The sequence below is a fragment of the Phoxinus phoxinus genome (assembly GCF_949152265.1).
Source record: "Phoxinus phoxinus genome assembly, chromosome: 17".
Taxonomy (NCBI): Eukaryota; Metazoa; Chordata; class Actinopteri; order Cypriniformes; family Leuciscidae; genus Phoxinus; species Phoxinus phoxinus.
Window position 1 is genome coordinate 3,281,264 of NC_136892.1, and position 14,927 is coordinate 3,296,190.

The 14,927-nt window shown below is 36.9% G+C and overlaps 2 protein-coding genes across 2 annotated transcripts in view; both read right to left on the reverse strand.

Moving 5' to 3' along the window:
- LOC306984066 (arf-GAP with Rho-GAP domain, ANK repeat and PH domain-containing protein 1) overlaps positions 1-1,523 on the reverse strand; it is a 35,426-nt gene extending 33,903 nt beyond the window's left edge. Inside the window, exons 1-2 of the mRNA XM_079585072.1 lie at positions 1,399-1,523; positions 133-227 (exon numbers count right to left, since the gene is read on the reverse strand). Coding sequence (XP_079441198.1) covers positions 133-227 — 95 coding nt within the window. The 5' untranslated portion in view covers positions 1,399-1,523. The remainder of the gene's footprint in view (positions 1-132; positions 228-1,398) is intronic.
- Positions 1,524-3,716: 2,193 nt separating this feature from the next.
- oatx (organic anion transporter X) overlaps positions 3,717-14,927 on the reverse strand; it is a 35,249-nt gene continuing 24,038 nt past the window's right edge. The window contains exons 6-10 of the mRNA XM_079585001.1: positions 14,466-14,581; positions 14,112-14,326; positions 11,277-11,385; positions 4,941-5,147; positions 3,717-4,842 (exon numbers count right to left, since the gene is read on the reverse strand). Coding sequence (XP_079441127.1) covers positions 4,698-4,842; positions 4,941-5,147; positions 11,277-11,385; positions 14,112-14,326; positions 14,466-14,581 — 792 coding nt within the window. The 3' untranslated portion in view covers positions 3,717-4,697. The remainder of the gene's footprint in view (positions 4,843-4,940; positions 5,148-11,276; positions 11,386-14,111; positions 14,327-14,465; positions 14,582-14,927) is intronic.

The following is a 14,927-nucleotide window of genomic DNA, read 5'->3' on the forward strand; positions in this document are numbered from 1 at the left end:
TAGACTCCTGATAGAAAATGCCAGTCCTTTGTTCCTTTTAAAATGCCTTTATTTGTAGTATTAAGGCATACAAAGGTAAGCTTGCTTTCTGATAAAGACTTTACAGACAATAGTTGAACGGCATCTGCTCACCTTTCAGTCGATGTTTGTCCTACAACGGCCCTGTTTAAATATCTCGACCGTGGCTTTGGCACAGGTATGAGAACAGGAGGATCAGACACAGACATCTGCAGAAAAAAAGTACAATGCATAACATGTTAGACTATGCAGGACTATGATAGAAATGGCAAGAATTTAAACATTAAGATTTGAATACAGTGATAACACGTATTCACTGCCTTTCAATTTCTTAGAAACATGACGTATTTAGCTGAATATTTCCACTCATCATGAAAGGGGAAAACCATCCAGACATATTCATTAAAAGTTCATTGCCTAACGATTTAGTTTAATCTCAATGATTAGCACACACACAACTGGTCACTTACACCCATCGTTGGACGACGGCTTGTTTATAATGCAGTTTTCCCCCATGATGCTTCAGTCCAAATCTCCAGGAATACCCCCCATTATATTAATTATGTAGCTTTATTTATGAATATAGTAAGTGTATAAAGGGAATTAGCACTTAACGTTACATATGTTGTGATGATGAGTGGCAAATATTATTGAACTTATGAGTTACATATTTTAATATTTCACCTGACAATGTAATAAATGTAGTGTTTGATGGTCATAATTAAATGTAAAACTACTGTATTTCACAACAATGTTGGATAACTGCACCTTATAGACAATACAAATATGTTGCTGCAAGCTAAACTTATCAGGGTTTAGTCTTTAAGTTCATCATTTATGAAACAATAACTTCTAAATTTTTACCAGTATTTCATGTTCCTTCCAATGCTGTCATGTTTGTCACTGTTATTATAGCGCCCCCTTTAGTTTTTAAACGGCTATCTTTCTCATACAAATACTGTCAATTCCTAAGCGGAAATAACGTGGCGATATATGAGCATAAGGGGATATAAAACTCTTGTTTATATACAACACCTAAAACTAGTTTATAGAATAGGCTATAACCCCCAAAAACGTTTATTAGAGCCACCAAGTCTAATTCAACGGGACACTTTCAGGTCGTCATATTCAATGTAATTTAGCCTATTCTATATTGTGTTTATGCTAGCTACTATACGACGACGACTAAAATCTAATAATATCCATAACAATCCTTACAAATAGGCTTCTAGGCTATATAGGCTACATTTGATATGAAACTTGACAGCTAGTTTTACTGTTTGTAAACATACTTTTTCGGTTTATGAAAAACAGTCCTAATGAAATTAAACTTTGACTAACATAAATAGCATAATATATCTATATGAGAGAGTAGCTTACCTTCGTGATGTTCTTCACGAAGAATGCTGATGTGTTGTTAGACAGCGTGTTTGTGACTTGACGTGTTTTGAGTCTTACCGGTTTCTCCACTCGGTCACACACACACACACACTCTCGCGCATGTGGGTTGGGTTATAATTTATAACCAGGTGAACTTAAACCTACTAGACAAGAACTGAAAGACAAATGACGCGATAGCCGGCAGTACAATAAAAGCTGAACTGCACGTATGGACAACAACATGTCATTTCCCCCTCATTCAAAGGCCAGCTGAAGAAAGTGTGTTTTAGATTTTCAGCCTAATCTCCAAATTAAATTATGCATTAGCTTTTTATAACTAATATTTTTCCGCGCTATATTGAAATCTACAATTTGTCCATAATCTAATGCGCAAATAGTGAGTGGTATAGCAACATTGGCATAATTTGTGCTTTGCCAACCCTCATAAACCTCTCTCCCAAACCCTCACAGAGGACTTTTGCAACTTTATTTACAGAGAAACAACAGTCAACACTATCACTCATGATAGTCACTTTAACAAGTGTAGCATTAGCATACCTTATACACACTGTGCACGTTTTCTTGGCTTAAAAATAGGCTAAATAGTGTTAGAAAACAAGGCAGTGTTCATTTTAATTTCTAGTTGATTACAATTAAAAACTGTAAAAAATTTATCCTTAAAATAACTACCTGGTTTAGTCCTTTTAGTCTAAAAATCAGTGTAGGCCTACATGATGTAACCCATTTGGAAGACAAACCTTATTTAAAGTTCCCCAATAATTTTATCCCTTAAAACTCTGATCCCTCAATTACAAATTTATTCCCCCCTCCCCTTTCTTCCTGCTTCAAAATAGCCCCGCCTCCACTCACTCACTTACTCAGAGATGACGATCACACGTTGATCTGATTGGTTACAAGGTAGTGTGTGACGTCAGAAACACCAGCGATTTCAACCCGTGTTTTTGAGACTGTCTTTGGTTCACTGCAGTTTTAAGCAGAAAATACTCAGCAATGCTGTCCACTTATGAATCATCACCCATATGCCACACACACGCACTGATAATAGTGTTTAAGATCGTAAAGATAGGAAACAACGTTGGCTGTCACTTTGTCTCTTTCACCAATTACAGTTGCACTGATTCAAATTGAAGACTGATTCAAGAAAAATTATATTTCTTGTAAATCCAGTAACAATATTTAGGCATACTTACAGTAATGGAGATAAATTAATTGTAATTTAAGGCTCTGAATGTTGAGAAAACCTTAACAATGAGCTTTTAACTTTTAAAGCATTACATTTTATTTTTTTCAATACATTTTTAACATAAATTAGGTAAAGAGAGAGAGAGAGAGATAGAGAGTGTGTGTGTGTGTGTGTGAGAGAGAGTGTGTGTGTGTGTGTGTGTGAGAGAGAGAGTGAGATATATATATATAGAGAGAGAGTGTGTGTGTGAGAGAGAGAGTGTGTGAGAGAGTGAGTGTGTGAGTGAGAGTGTGTGTGTGTGAGAGAGTGTGTGAGAGAGAGAGTGTGAGAGAGTGTGTGAGAGAGTGAGTGAAAGTGTGTGTGAGAGTGAGTGAGAGAGTGTGTGAATGAGAGAGAGTGTGTGTGAGTAAGAGTGTGTGAATGAGAGAGAGTGAGTGTGTGTGTGAGAGAGAGAGAGTGAGTGAGTGAAAGTGTAGAGAGAGAGTGTGTGTGTGAGATAGTGAGAGAGAGTAAGAGTGTGTGAATGAGAGAGAGTGAGTGTGTGTGTGAGAGAGAGAGAGTGAGTGAAAGTGTAGAGAGAGAGTGTGTGTGTGAGATAGTGAGAGAGAGTAAGAGTGTGTTTGAGTGAAAGTGTGTGTGAGAGAGTGTGTGAGAGTGAGTGAGAGTGTGTGAATGAGAGAGAGTGAGTGTGTGTGAGAGAGAGAGAGAGTGTGTATGTGCTTTCCATACATAATAAAAAACTATTTTTGTGATTAAAAAAATATGGAAATCATTTGTCCTTTTTATCCTTTTGTTTACTATTTATTTGCTTGGTCAGTGTTGTTGTTTTGTTATTTTGCTGCTGTCGGCTGTGAGGACTTTGAAATAACTGACATCGTGTGGCGGAGTGATATATGCCACTGTAATGCGGTCGAGACCGGCCTGGAACTACTTTAAATAATTCCACACATTAGAACGTTCGTCAACCAATCAGATTCAAGCATTCAACAGCCTCATAATATAATACTAGCTAATGTATTATGAATGAGCATAAATTAGTAATAAAAATATATATAAATTAGCACTAAACTAGTGTTAAATGCTATAAAAAGTGTTGCTCAATTCTAGTTCATGATAATGCATTAGCCAATGAACTGAGCTTTATTGTAAACCAACATTTAGTTATTACAATAAAAGCAGAATCATTAAGTTTCACATAATTAAATTCACAAAGCAGACTGCAGATCCTTCATTACTCACATTTGAAATAATCATCCAGAAGGTATTACTGAGCATAATTGCTTTACTGTATAATAATAACATAAGACTTCAACAAACAAACTAAATCAAGCCCTGCAATTACGCATTAACTTCAACTTCTCATGATCTTTCTACAATGTCATTAAAGGGGAAAAAAAAGAAACAATTAAAGATTATCAGTTGAATAATGACTCATATTTCAGTCTGTTTATCACACAATAGTGTCGCATAAATTACCTATGCACTTTTGGAGAATAACAATGAGTGCATTAAAGGTTGTGTAGGTAAGAATTGTCTAAATAACTTTTTTTCAAATTGGCTTAAACTGTCTTTATATACCAATACATAATTAAAATGTAATTACTTTGAAAAAGAGAGTATAAAAATTGAGTGACTCTAGTGTATTTAATCTTCAAAAAACACAGCTCATTAATTCCTACCGGGACGAAACGAGTGATTGGTTTGCGCGACTGTCACTCTCCGTCGCCATGACTACCGCCGCTATTACTGGCTCCGCCCACGTGCGCGCAGTCGTGGGAGTGAATGGAATTAATGAGCTGTGTTTATTGAAGATTAAATACACTATAGCCACTCAGTTTTTATACTCTCTATTTCAGAGTACTTGCATTTTAATTATGTATTGGTTTATAAAGACAGTTTAAACAAATTTGAATAAAAGTTTTTTTTAGACAATTCTGACCTACCCTACCTTTAATGTATACACCACTTCACTTTTAAAGCAATCAGAAACCCATTCCCCTTTTCCTTTAAGAAAAAAAGCTAGTCCAGTGTTATCGGTCTAGATCGAGACAGCCGTCCTCAACAGTCTCTGAGTGTTTGTCTCGGTGTGTAATAACTACTCCTTGATTTGAACCGGATTCTCTGACAGTGGATGGAGATGAGACTTGTTCTCTTCATATTGTCCTCCATCTTGTTTTAAGTCCTGCAAGGCCAGCGATTCACTCAGTGTCTGTTCCTGAAGACCTTGCTTTTTCTTTTCCCTGTATGAGTGAAATGTACAGTACAGTGTTATTATCATACGAAGTCGTGAAACCGATACTTAGTAATCACATGATCTGATCGAGACAGCTGACATTACCACTTCTCCTCTACATCCTCTACGGTGTCAGGCAGAGGAATGTTGTGGGTTTCAGGAAGCAGAAAGGCTATTAATCCAGCAATGACAGCGGATCCGCCGTATATAATGCTAGGCAGAGCCGGCATGATCTCATCCAGGATCAGGACAGCAGGGGCGGCCATGGATCCTATTCTGGACATAGTGGAGACGAAGCCCATGCCAGTCTGCCTGTGGAACAAACATGAAAACTGGAGTAACAATGAAGAGAGCTTGGTGTAAAAGTTACTTCATTTTTCTTTTCTTTGGCAAGTTTTTGCACACAGATTTTTAAAGTAAATCTCACTTATGGGATTAAAGGGTAACTCTCGCCAAATTGCGACCTAGGCTATTTTTGTTAATCTGCCCGAGTCAAACTTCCGTGTAAAAGCATTATTAGGATGGAAACGCCACTTTTAAGATTGACCGTATTTTCGGTTTCGGTCAAAATGGGAGAGCTAGGGGCACTTCTATGATAGCATCAAAATCGCTGTTTTAAAACACTAATGCGGCTCGACACAACATGAAACTGTGCTGAAGTGTCACCAGCGGCTCTACACATGAACTCCAGCATTGACTACAGTGTTTGTGTTCACAGAGTTTACTAAAAAGAAAGGTTTTGTACGTCTCACTTTATCAGTCAGTGTTTCCGGTGGCTGGAAATTTGTCAGTCAAAAGTAGTCGATCTCCGAATGCAACGTAACATGAGGAGAGTAAAGATGGAAAACTCCTAAAGCTTGTTTCCATATAAATTCTAAGTGTCTGAGTTATCCTGCTTTACATTGGAATTAAGAGTTCATGACATTTCCTCATATGGAGTCAGTTCATAACGTTGCATTCGGAGATCGACTACTTCTGACTGTCAAAATTCCAGCCACCAGAAACACTGACTGATAAAGTGAGTCGTACAAAACCTTTCTTTTTAGTAAACTCTGTGAACACAAACACTGTAGTCAATGCTGGAGTTCATGTGTAGGGCTGGGTATCGATTCAGATGTTCCAATTCGATTCGATTCTCGATTCAATTTCGATTTCGATTCCCGATTCGACTCAATGAATATAGATTTAATACAAATCCTATATTTATTTATTTTTAAACGTTGAACATAAGTTTACGAGTGGTTAATTAATAAAAAAGAAATAGAGCCACAAACCTGTATATTAAACTTTTTTTTATTTTAGGTACTCTTGGGGACATTAAAACCCAACTTCAAATGCATACAATGAATAGACAGGATTTTGAGGCAAGATGAAAAATTGATGCTGAAAATTAGACAAGTCAGAACAGTCGCATGCCTTGATCAATCAGGATCAGGTTATTTTATGTTTAAGAGAAAACTAACATAAAATCTCACAGCATTACCTGTAGCATAAAGGCTGCAAGCCTATGAACACTGTAGGAAAACTAATACTGGCTTTTGGGTGATAGGTATAAATAAATATGAAAAAAAAAAAAGATTTTTGGCCTTTGAGAATCGATTTTGAATCGACCACATTTTAAAAATCGATTAATCGAAAAATCGAGTCCTATTCATGTGAAGAGCCGCTGGTGACACTTCCAGCACAGTTTCATGTTGTGTCGAGCCGCATTAGTGTTTAAAAAACAGCGATTTTGATGCTATCATAGAAGTGCCCCATGCACTCCCATTCAAAAGCCATTTTGAGCCAAAACGAAAATACGGTCAATCTTAAAAGTGGCGTTTCCATTCTAATAATGCTTTTACACGAATGTTTGACTCGGGTAGATTAACAAAAAGAGCAGGTTGCAATTTTGGCGAGAGTTACCCTTTAACTAAACTCTACTTAACTAAGTTAAGTAAAATTAACAAAGAAAATAAGTAATTTTAACTTGGCTAGTAAAAGATTGAGTAATATCTATTTAGTTGAAGTTTCCTTTGCAATACATTTCACTCAAACAATATAACATTAAATTAAACCTAACTTTTTAAGTATTTACTTTAATTAGAAATATCTAAGTATATAACATAATATATATTGTGTGAGACACCATATCAACAAATTAGTAGTAGCACTACTTCTGAACGCAGAGACCTCAATACACAATGACGGTAACATTTGATTGATCGTTAATTAACTCCAAATGTCACAAAATGGCAAGTTACTAATCCTAACAACACAAGCAATGATGAAACAGTGTAAATACAGCTGGAAAACAGTGAAAAATCAACCTCATTAATTATTCAAGGCCCAGTGCATGATGGGAACACCAGTATCAGAAAAGTTGAGTACTAATATAGGATTTACTTAGTTTATTTCATTCTTGCCTGACATAACTTTTTCATGTAGAAATTACATAGTTTTGTTTCTGTAGTATTTTCTTCACCACAAACATTTTTTAGTCAGTGTACGTACACCATGGAATAACATTTCGAGTGTTTATTTACACCAAGTGCAAATAGTCCTCCTTGTTGGCACAAGCTTACACTAACTCCACCCACCAGTGTCTGGTTGGTTGGGATGGACAAAAAAAGCCTGTAATGTATCAGAGGCGGTGGCGTGGCACGTAGAAGAAACTTCTGACACGAGTTTCAACCAGAATAAAAAAAAATGGCTTTATACGGTATGAAAGCTGAATAAATAGTCTTTTCATTGATGTGTGGTTTGTTATGATAGGACAATATTTGGTCGAGACACAACTATTGAAAATCTGGAATCTGAGGGAGCAAAAAAATGTAAACATTGAGAAAATCTCCTTTAAAGTTGTGCATTTATGTTCACGATTGTGCTGCATTCACTCACAAAAATACATGTTTTATATATTTACGGTAGGAAATTTACTAAATATCTTCATTTAACATCTTTACTTAATATCCTAATGATTTTTGGCATAAAAGAAAAATGGATAATTTTGACCCATGCAGTGTATAGTTGGCTATTGCCACAGATATACCCGTGCACTGGGTTTGTGATCCAGGGTCACAAATGTGAAAAGTGGAATTAAAGTGCCTACCGGTGATTTAACAATAAAGTGTTTATCGGGTAGGGTAAGGGGTAGGTCATGTAGGGAGGGCTTTATTCTCCTAATAAGGTGGCATTTATTTAATAAATATAATAATTTACACTCAATATGTTATTATTGCATACTGTTTTATAGTATCTAACAACTACATTGTAGTTATTTATTATCTAGTTACACTTTTTACATAGTGTAAATAGAATATATCTCTATTTGAACTTAGAAAATATGCTATGCTATATTCACTTTGTCAGTAAATACACACTGGGAAGGTATTAAGTGAGTCCAGACAAACACTTTATTGTGGTCACACAGCAGACGCGCAGTAAACAGGAGAACAGCAGACCGACGATGATACGTATGATATGATGAATAATGATGCTGACAGCAGGGCACACACCTCAGGGCACGTTTACATGACAACGATGTGATAAAAACGGAAACTTATTTTCTTTGTACAGATGACAATGTTATCATGCTGTATTATTAATGCCAGACAAGTAGTTGGCGATGTCCTTTTGTAAAGAAAGACATGTTTGCCGACATCGTCAGCTAAGTTTCATCATTCTCTTTTCTGGTCCACATCCCCCAACCACTGAACATTTCCTGATTATTTCGATAGTTTCATTTGTAACTATGGTGATTGTGTTGTTGAATATAATATACGTGCAATTCACTGCAAATTTTGTGTATGTTCCTTCATATACATTGTTGGGTTAACCTAAGAGAGCTTTTAATGACACCTAAGATAGTTTTAAGCCTTTCCGTCTTTAGTCTGATATATAACTTAAACCTAAAATACAAATTCGTTTCCCCATTTTGGCCTACAAAGTGATTGTACGGGTGAAACTCGAAAAATTAGATTATGATGCTAAAGTTGACTTATTTCAGTAATTCAACTTAAAAAGTGAAACTAATATATTATATAGACTCATTACATGCAAAGTGAGATATTTCAAGCCTTTATTTGTTATAATGTTGATAATTATGGCTTACAGCTTATGAAAACCCCAAATTCAAAATTAGAATATTGTGAATATAGAAATTAGAATATAGAAAAATAAATAAGCCATAATCATCAAAATTATAACACATAAAGGCTTGAAATATCTCACTTTGCATGTAATGAGTCTATATAATATATTAGTTTCACATTTTAAGTTGAATTACTGAAATAAATGAACTTTTGCACCATATTCTCATTTTTCAATTTTCACCTGTATAGTAGTTTTCATAGTTTACACGGAGATAAAGTTGTCGTTTTCAAAAACCTGCACTTTGAAACCAGTTTTCAAAAGTTTGGATTTTCAAGCCATCAAAATGACGTTGTTGATGTAAATGAACGCCCAAAACGCATAACAAGTCTTCCGTTTTTAGTTGAAAATGGTGTTGTGTAAACGGATCAGTGAAGCTGCGCTGGAGCAGGCGAGTATCACAGGTAATAATCCACAAACACACAGGGAAACATGAGGAAAATACACAAGGATATCAATCGTGGTAGCAGAACAGGAATCATTGAGAGATCGTAGAGAGTCTTTCCTAGTTAAAGGCCAGACAATGAGTGAACTGATGTGTGTGCTTTTATGCGGAGGAGAGTGATTGGTGACAGGTGTGTGTGTTTAGTCCTTCGGCGAGAGGGATCGCAGAGTGGTGGAGGTGAGAGAGCCTAGCTGGCAAACCCGTGACAGGGTTTTTTTTTCATGTCTTGCTTTCTCTCATTCAGCTCATTGTACCTTAGCAGTGTTTATGTTCTCCTTCTGGTACCACTACTACAATAATAAAGTTCTATTCATTACATTCACGAGTTCACACTTACAAATAGAGTAAAGAAGTATGCGTATTTGGCGTGCTGTCCGAGGAGAGGGGTTTTGGCCCGAGCGGTTAAGGCAAAAATTGAGACCTTCGCTCCCCAGAGCTCCGCATAACATGTCCAAGTTGTATGGCTCTCTGTGAGCCTCCTTGGTATCTTTTAACAGAGTGTAGTTAGGTTGCAAAAGCCGAGTGAAGAGAAGAGAGCTCAGTGGAGGCAGTAGACTGGCTTGTAGGCTTTTTTTGTTAGCCTTCTTAGTAAGCAGTCCTTAGCGTAGATCTCATTTAGAGAGTCATCTTACTGAGGTCTCCATTCGAAGAGCTCCCCTCGGTTACTATCACGTAGTTGGCTCTCTGTGAGCCTCCTTGTGTTGCTAGGTCTCCGCTCGATTGAGAGTGGTTTTTCTGAGACCTCCACTCGCCAGTGTCCCTTGAAGTGACAAGCAGGATATTCTTTATCCTTGGCCATATTACCTTGAAGGTATTCGTAAGAATACCAGGCCCTGAGCTCTGCCCGTGGGGTGTGTAGACGGGGTTTCTAGCCCTAAGGAATATTCACAACAGCCGCCGGTGCGCACCATCTAAAGGCCATTGCACACTGAGTCTGAAATTCGCCTGCAAAATTTTCGCACGTTAAAAAATAAATACGACATCACGTTATGTCAATCACACTTGCACACTGCCTCCGAAACTTTCGTCCGTCATAAAAAAAAATCGAAACGGGTTAGATTTTCTGCGTTTTTCGCATCCGTAACAAGCAGTTTGATTTGGTGCTTTGACAATTCAGAGCCACCGAATCACCAATACGAAAAAACGCATACGAAAATTTCGGACTCCGTGTGCAATGGCCTTAAGACTGGGAACGGTGACTCCGGACCTTGCTCCGTGGAATCATATAATTTATGTTACGGCATTCATTCCTTCAGCATTGCAGTGTCTGTATTTGTTCCCCAAAGTGTCAAAATTTTCTAATTTAAAAGGGACCGTCTCGGTTACATATGTAACCCTGGTTCCTTGAGAAGGGGAACGAGACACTGCGTCTCGTTGCCATGCTTCGGGTATGCCTGCCCATGTCTCCTTCAGACAAAAGAAGTTGTTGACATGTACACAGGCACCCCTCTTATACTCTGGTCACACCGGTAGTGACGTCATAGCTTATCGCCGGCCAATGTTATTGTCACGTTTAGACACATGCTTCAGACTCCGGTCGCGCTGAAAGCGTTCCCCAAAGCTCCCTAGGGCGCAGTATCTCATTCCCCTTCTCGGAGAACCAGGGAAACATTTGTAACCGAGACGATTTTACTATATTGTGGCACTTATATTTAGTAGGTCTATGTATGTACCGTCCATTTTACAGTGATGTTATATGATAACAATACCATGATACTGAATTAATATATTCATATACAATGGTATTATGGTGCAAGATTCCATGGTACTATATTGTACATAGTTGCATAATAGCTTAATGGTTTAAACAAAACTAAAACATTTGGATGCTTCAGACAGATTCTATAGTTTATGTTTATTCTGACCTGATGACAGTAGGGTAAAGCTCTCCAGTAAATAGGTAGACACAAGTAAAGGACGCTGACGTGAAGCCCTTCCCAAGAACGGCAAGCGCTGTCCTCGTGAACTGCATTTCTGCAATGACAAGCAGCTTCATTAGCAGTCAGTATGAATTATCAATATTAGACACACGTGTGTGTGATTTTGTAGCTTGTGTTGTCACATGACATTTAACAAAACTTTTTTCCAAATCTTGTTTCTTGGGAAATAATAAAAATTGACTTTTGCATGGATTCAGCATAGATTTTGTGGTGGCATATTTGCGCCATTGCCTGATCAGCTTAATTTGTTAGTGAATCGGGTGCTAAAGCAGAACAGACAACATGTGTACTGTACATTCACAGGTACTCAACAACCAGTTACACCTCTGATACATTTCAGGGTAACACTTTACAATAAGGTTCATTTATTAAACATTAGTTAATGTATTAACTAGCATGAACTAACAACGAGCAATACATTTGTTACAGTATTTATTAATCTTTGTTAATGTTAGTTAATATACATAAAGCTGTTCATTGTTTGTTCATGTTAGTTCACAGTGCATTAACTCATGTTAACAAGATTTTAATAAAGTATTAGTAAATGTTGAAATTAACATTAACAAAGATGAATAAATGCTGTATAAGTGCAGTTCATTATTAGTTAATGTTAACTAATGAAGTTAACTAATGTTAACTAATGAACCTTATTGTAAAGTGTTACCCATTTCAGTACTAAAAAGTATAAGGCTGAATTTGTCTATTGCACTGATTAGCCACAACATTAAAAGCACCTGCTTAATACGTGCTTCTAAAACAGCTCTGATGTGTCGAGCATGGACTCTACAAGACCTGTGCAGGTGTTCTGTGGTCTCTGGCACCAAGACATAAGCAGCAGATCCTTTAACTCTTGCAAGTTGTGAAGTGAGCACTTCATGGATCAGATTTGTTAGTCCGGCTCATCCCGCAGGCTGCGTTTACACTTGGCATTAACATGCGCCCTGTATCTGGATGTTGTCCACATACACATTGAAAAGACGAGTGTAAACGCGCTTCTGATGGGAATGTTATCCGATCAGCGTGTCCAGTTTCGGAGGTAGTCGAGGACGCATTGTGATCGGATCTCAGTGTAATGTAAACGCAATCAGCCGTCGTGTGTGTGTGTGTGTGTGTGTGCATTCACAGGTGGACGTCATATAAATCCCCGCCCAGTCTCCCCACGTGCTGTCAGAAAATAATGGCCAGACGCAGTTTAGACAATAAATTATTATTTTTTTAACCTTACAATAAACGTCAATATTTAAAACAGTTTATTTAGACTTACATGATACTGTGTGTGTGATTTTTCATTTTAATTGTGCAACATTATCTGAATGAGGGATCGCCTGTACAATCACAGCTGTGATCATGAGATCTTAATGAAGAGCGTGCGCTGCTTTGCCAGAGGAATAATGGGAATAAACTTTTAATTTTTTTTATGTTTTAAATGTTGAATGTTTTTATGGTTTCAGCATGTTTATTAATCTCCCATTTCTGTTAATATAGTCATTGCATGCTATAACCTTAAACCCCGATGATCGAAGATGTGACAGTTTAACATGATCAACCCAGTTATTTTTGTATGATCAACTCTGGAAATATTCCTTTATTCAAAAAACGTAATTTGATCGAAGACTGGAGATTGCACAGGAAAGTAAAGTGAGTGAGTGAAAGCAACTGGGACATTGCTTAATTTGTATAATCTTTACTCTTATTGGTGTCGTGCTACAGACCTAATTTAAATATTGTGCAGGAAACAGAAATCCGATCAGTTATCCTGATACAGAGGCTACTTAATATGAACAAATGTAAACGCACGGTGTCCTGATTGGCTAATGATCCGATCAGCTTGATCCATCATAGTGATCGCATGTTAATAAGTGTAAACGCAGCCAGAGTTTGGCTCCAACCATAATCAGACAGACACACCTGAACCACCGAATCAACCGTCTGGTGCTCCTCCCATGGTGGTCACAAATTACAGATAAAAAAAATAAAAAAATAAATGTACTATATTTTAGTTCTATAATGTTTTTATTTATTTCATAATTAGTATTTTAGGGGATTGTATGGTACTATATTATATTTATGCTCTAGTTATAATCCATTTATTGCCAGTAACCACTTTTTGTAGTCGGTAACAACTTAAACTGTCATAAATCTTGTGAAAGAATTGTCTCTAAAGTTTGGTCTCTTTTTGAAAACTTAAAAAAGTTATAGAAGTTTGTTTATGGTTATGAAAAATTTATAAAAATACTGTTTTCAATTTTTACATGACATATATTTTCAAAACTAAGTCTAAACAAGTTGTGTTCCAAATTTGAGGTTGATATCTCAAAAATGTAGCTTTCAGTAAGATTTGGTTTGGATGCGTTACTAAATATTTTCACTAGATGAAATTGGCCTACCATTCATTTCCAATCTGGTTATTTTTGACCGCGAGGAATACAAGCGTGACCATTATTTTCTACAGGACCATTTAACCTTTTCGAATCACGCCCATGATTTTTTTGTTTTTGCTCACAAGACAAGTGCCAAAACCTTTACTAAATTATTTTCGGTCAAAAATGACTGAAGTGCACCAGAGGGTTAATGTGCTCAGGATTACTTGAAAACCAAATCCAACAATGTCTGAAGCCTGTAGGGAGGTAGCAGGGTTTATTACATTTTATAATTATTATTTTTAAAATCCGTGTCATCACATTAGGTGATTAGCCGTTGCATTAGGTGAATGATTGTAGCGACAATGTCATCATAATAGAAAGAGAGCTATTGTCTTACCTTTAGGAACCAAAATGTTGGAAAATATTACAGATGCTGACACGAGGAGACACAAGCCTAGGGTCAAACGTCGGCCCAGAAAGCTCAACATCAGAAGAGCAACCAGTTTAGCGGGAAAATCTACCGCCCCAAAGATGACCTGCATTAGATATATGTTCACCCCAAACTTCTGCAGGTCCATGGCCAGCCCATAATATGCAAAGCTAGTCGAAAACCTGTTAGGAAGAACAGTCGATATTTTTATTATTGATTTTTATATAATTAATGTAGATTTATGTATTTATATTTATAAAATAAGAGGCGTAACCACCATCCAGATTTCTTGCATACAGACATTGAAACATTGACTCTTACCAGACGACCATAAGGCACATGGATATCTTCCTCATGGTTGGTGTTTTCAGGAGATCTAACGCAGTATAAATTCTCTTGCTAGACTGAACTTCTTTTTGCATGTGTGACTCCAGCACCTAAACATCAGCACGACATACATGAAGCACATTACACTGCTGGTCAAAAGTTGGGTTCATTTTTTTTTCTTTTTTTATTATTAACAAAATTAAACATCTTCAGGAAGGATGCATTAAATAAGTGAAAGTAAATACACACATTGGGTCTCATTCATGAAACAAGAGCAGAACAAATTTTGTGTAAATCGTGTGTAAAGTGGTTCGGATTCATTAAAATGTTGGTATTTTCCAAATGTTAGTTGGTACGAAAGAAATCTCCACCTGCTGCCAGCCACGCGTAAATAGTGCGTTTAACATCCGAACGTTTTGCTCATTAATAAGGCTGCATTTTAATTCACCTTAATCG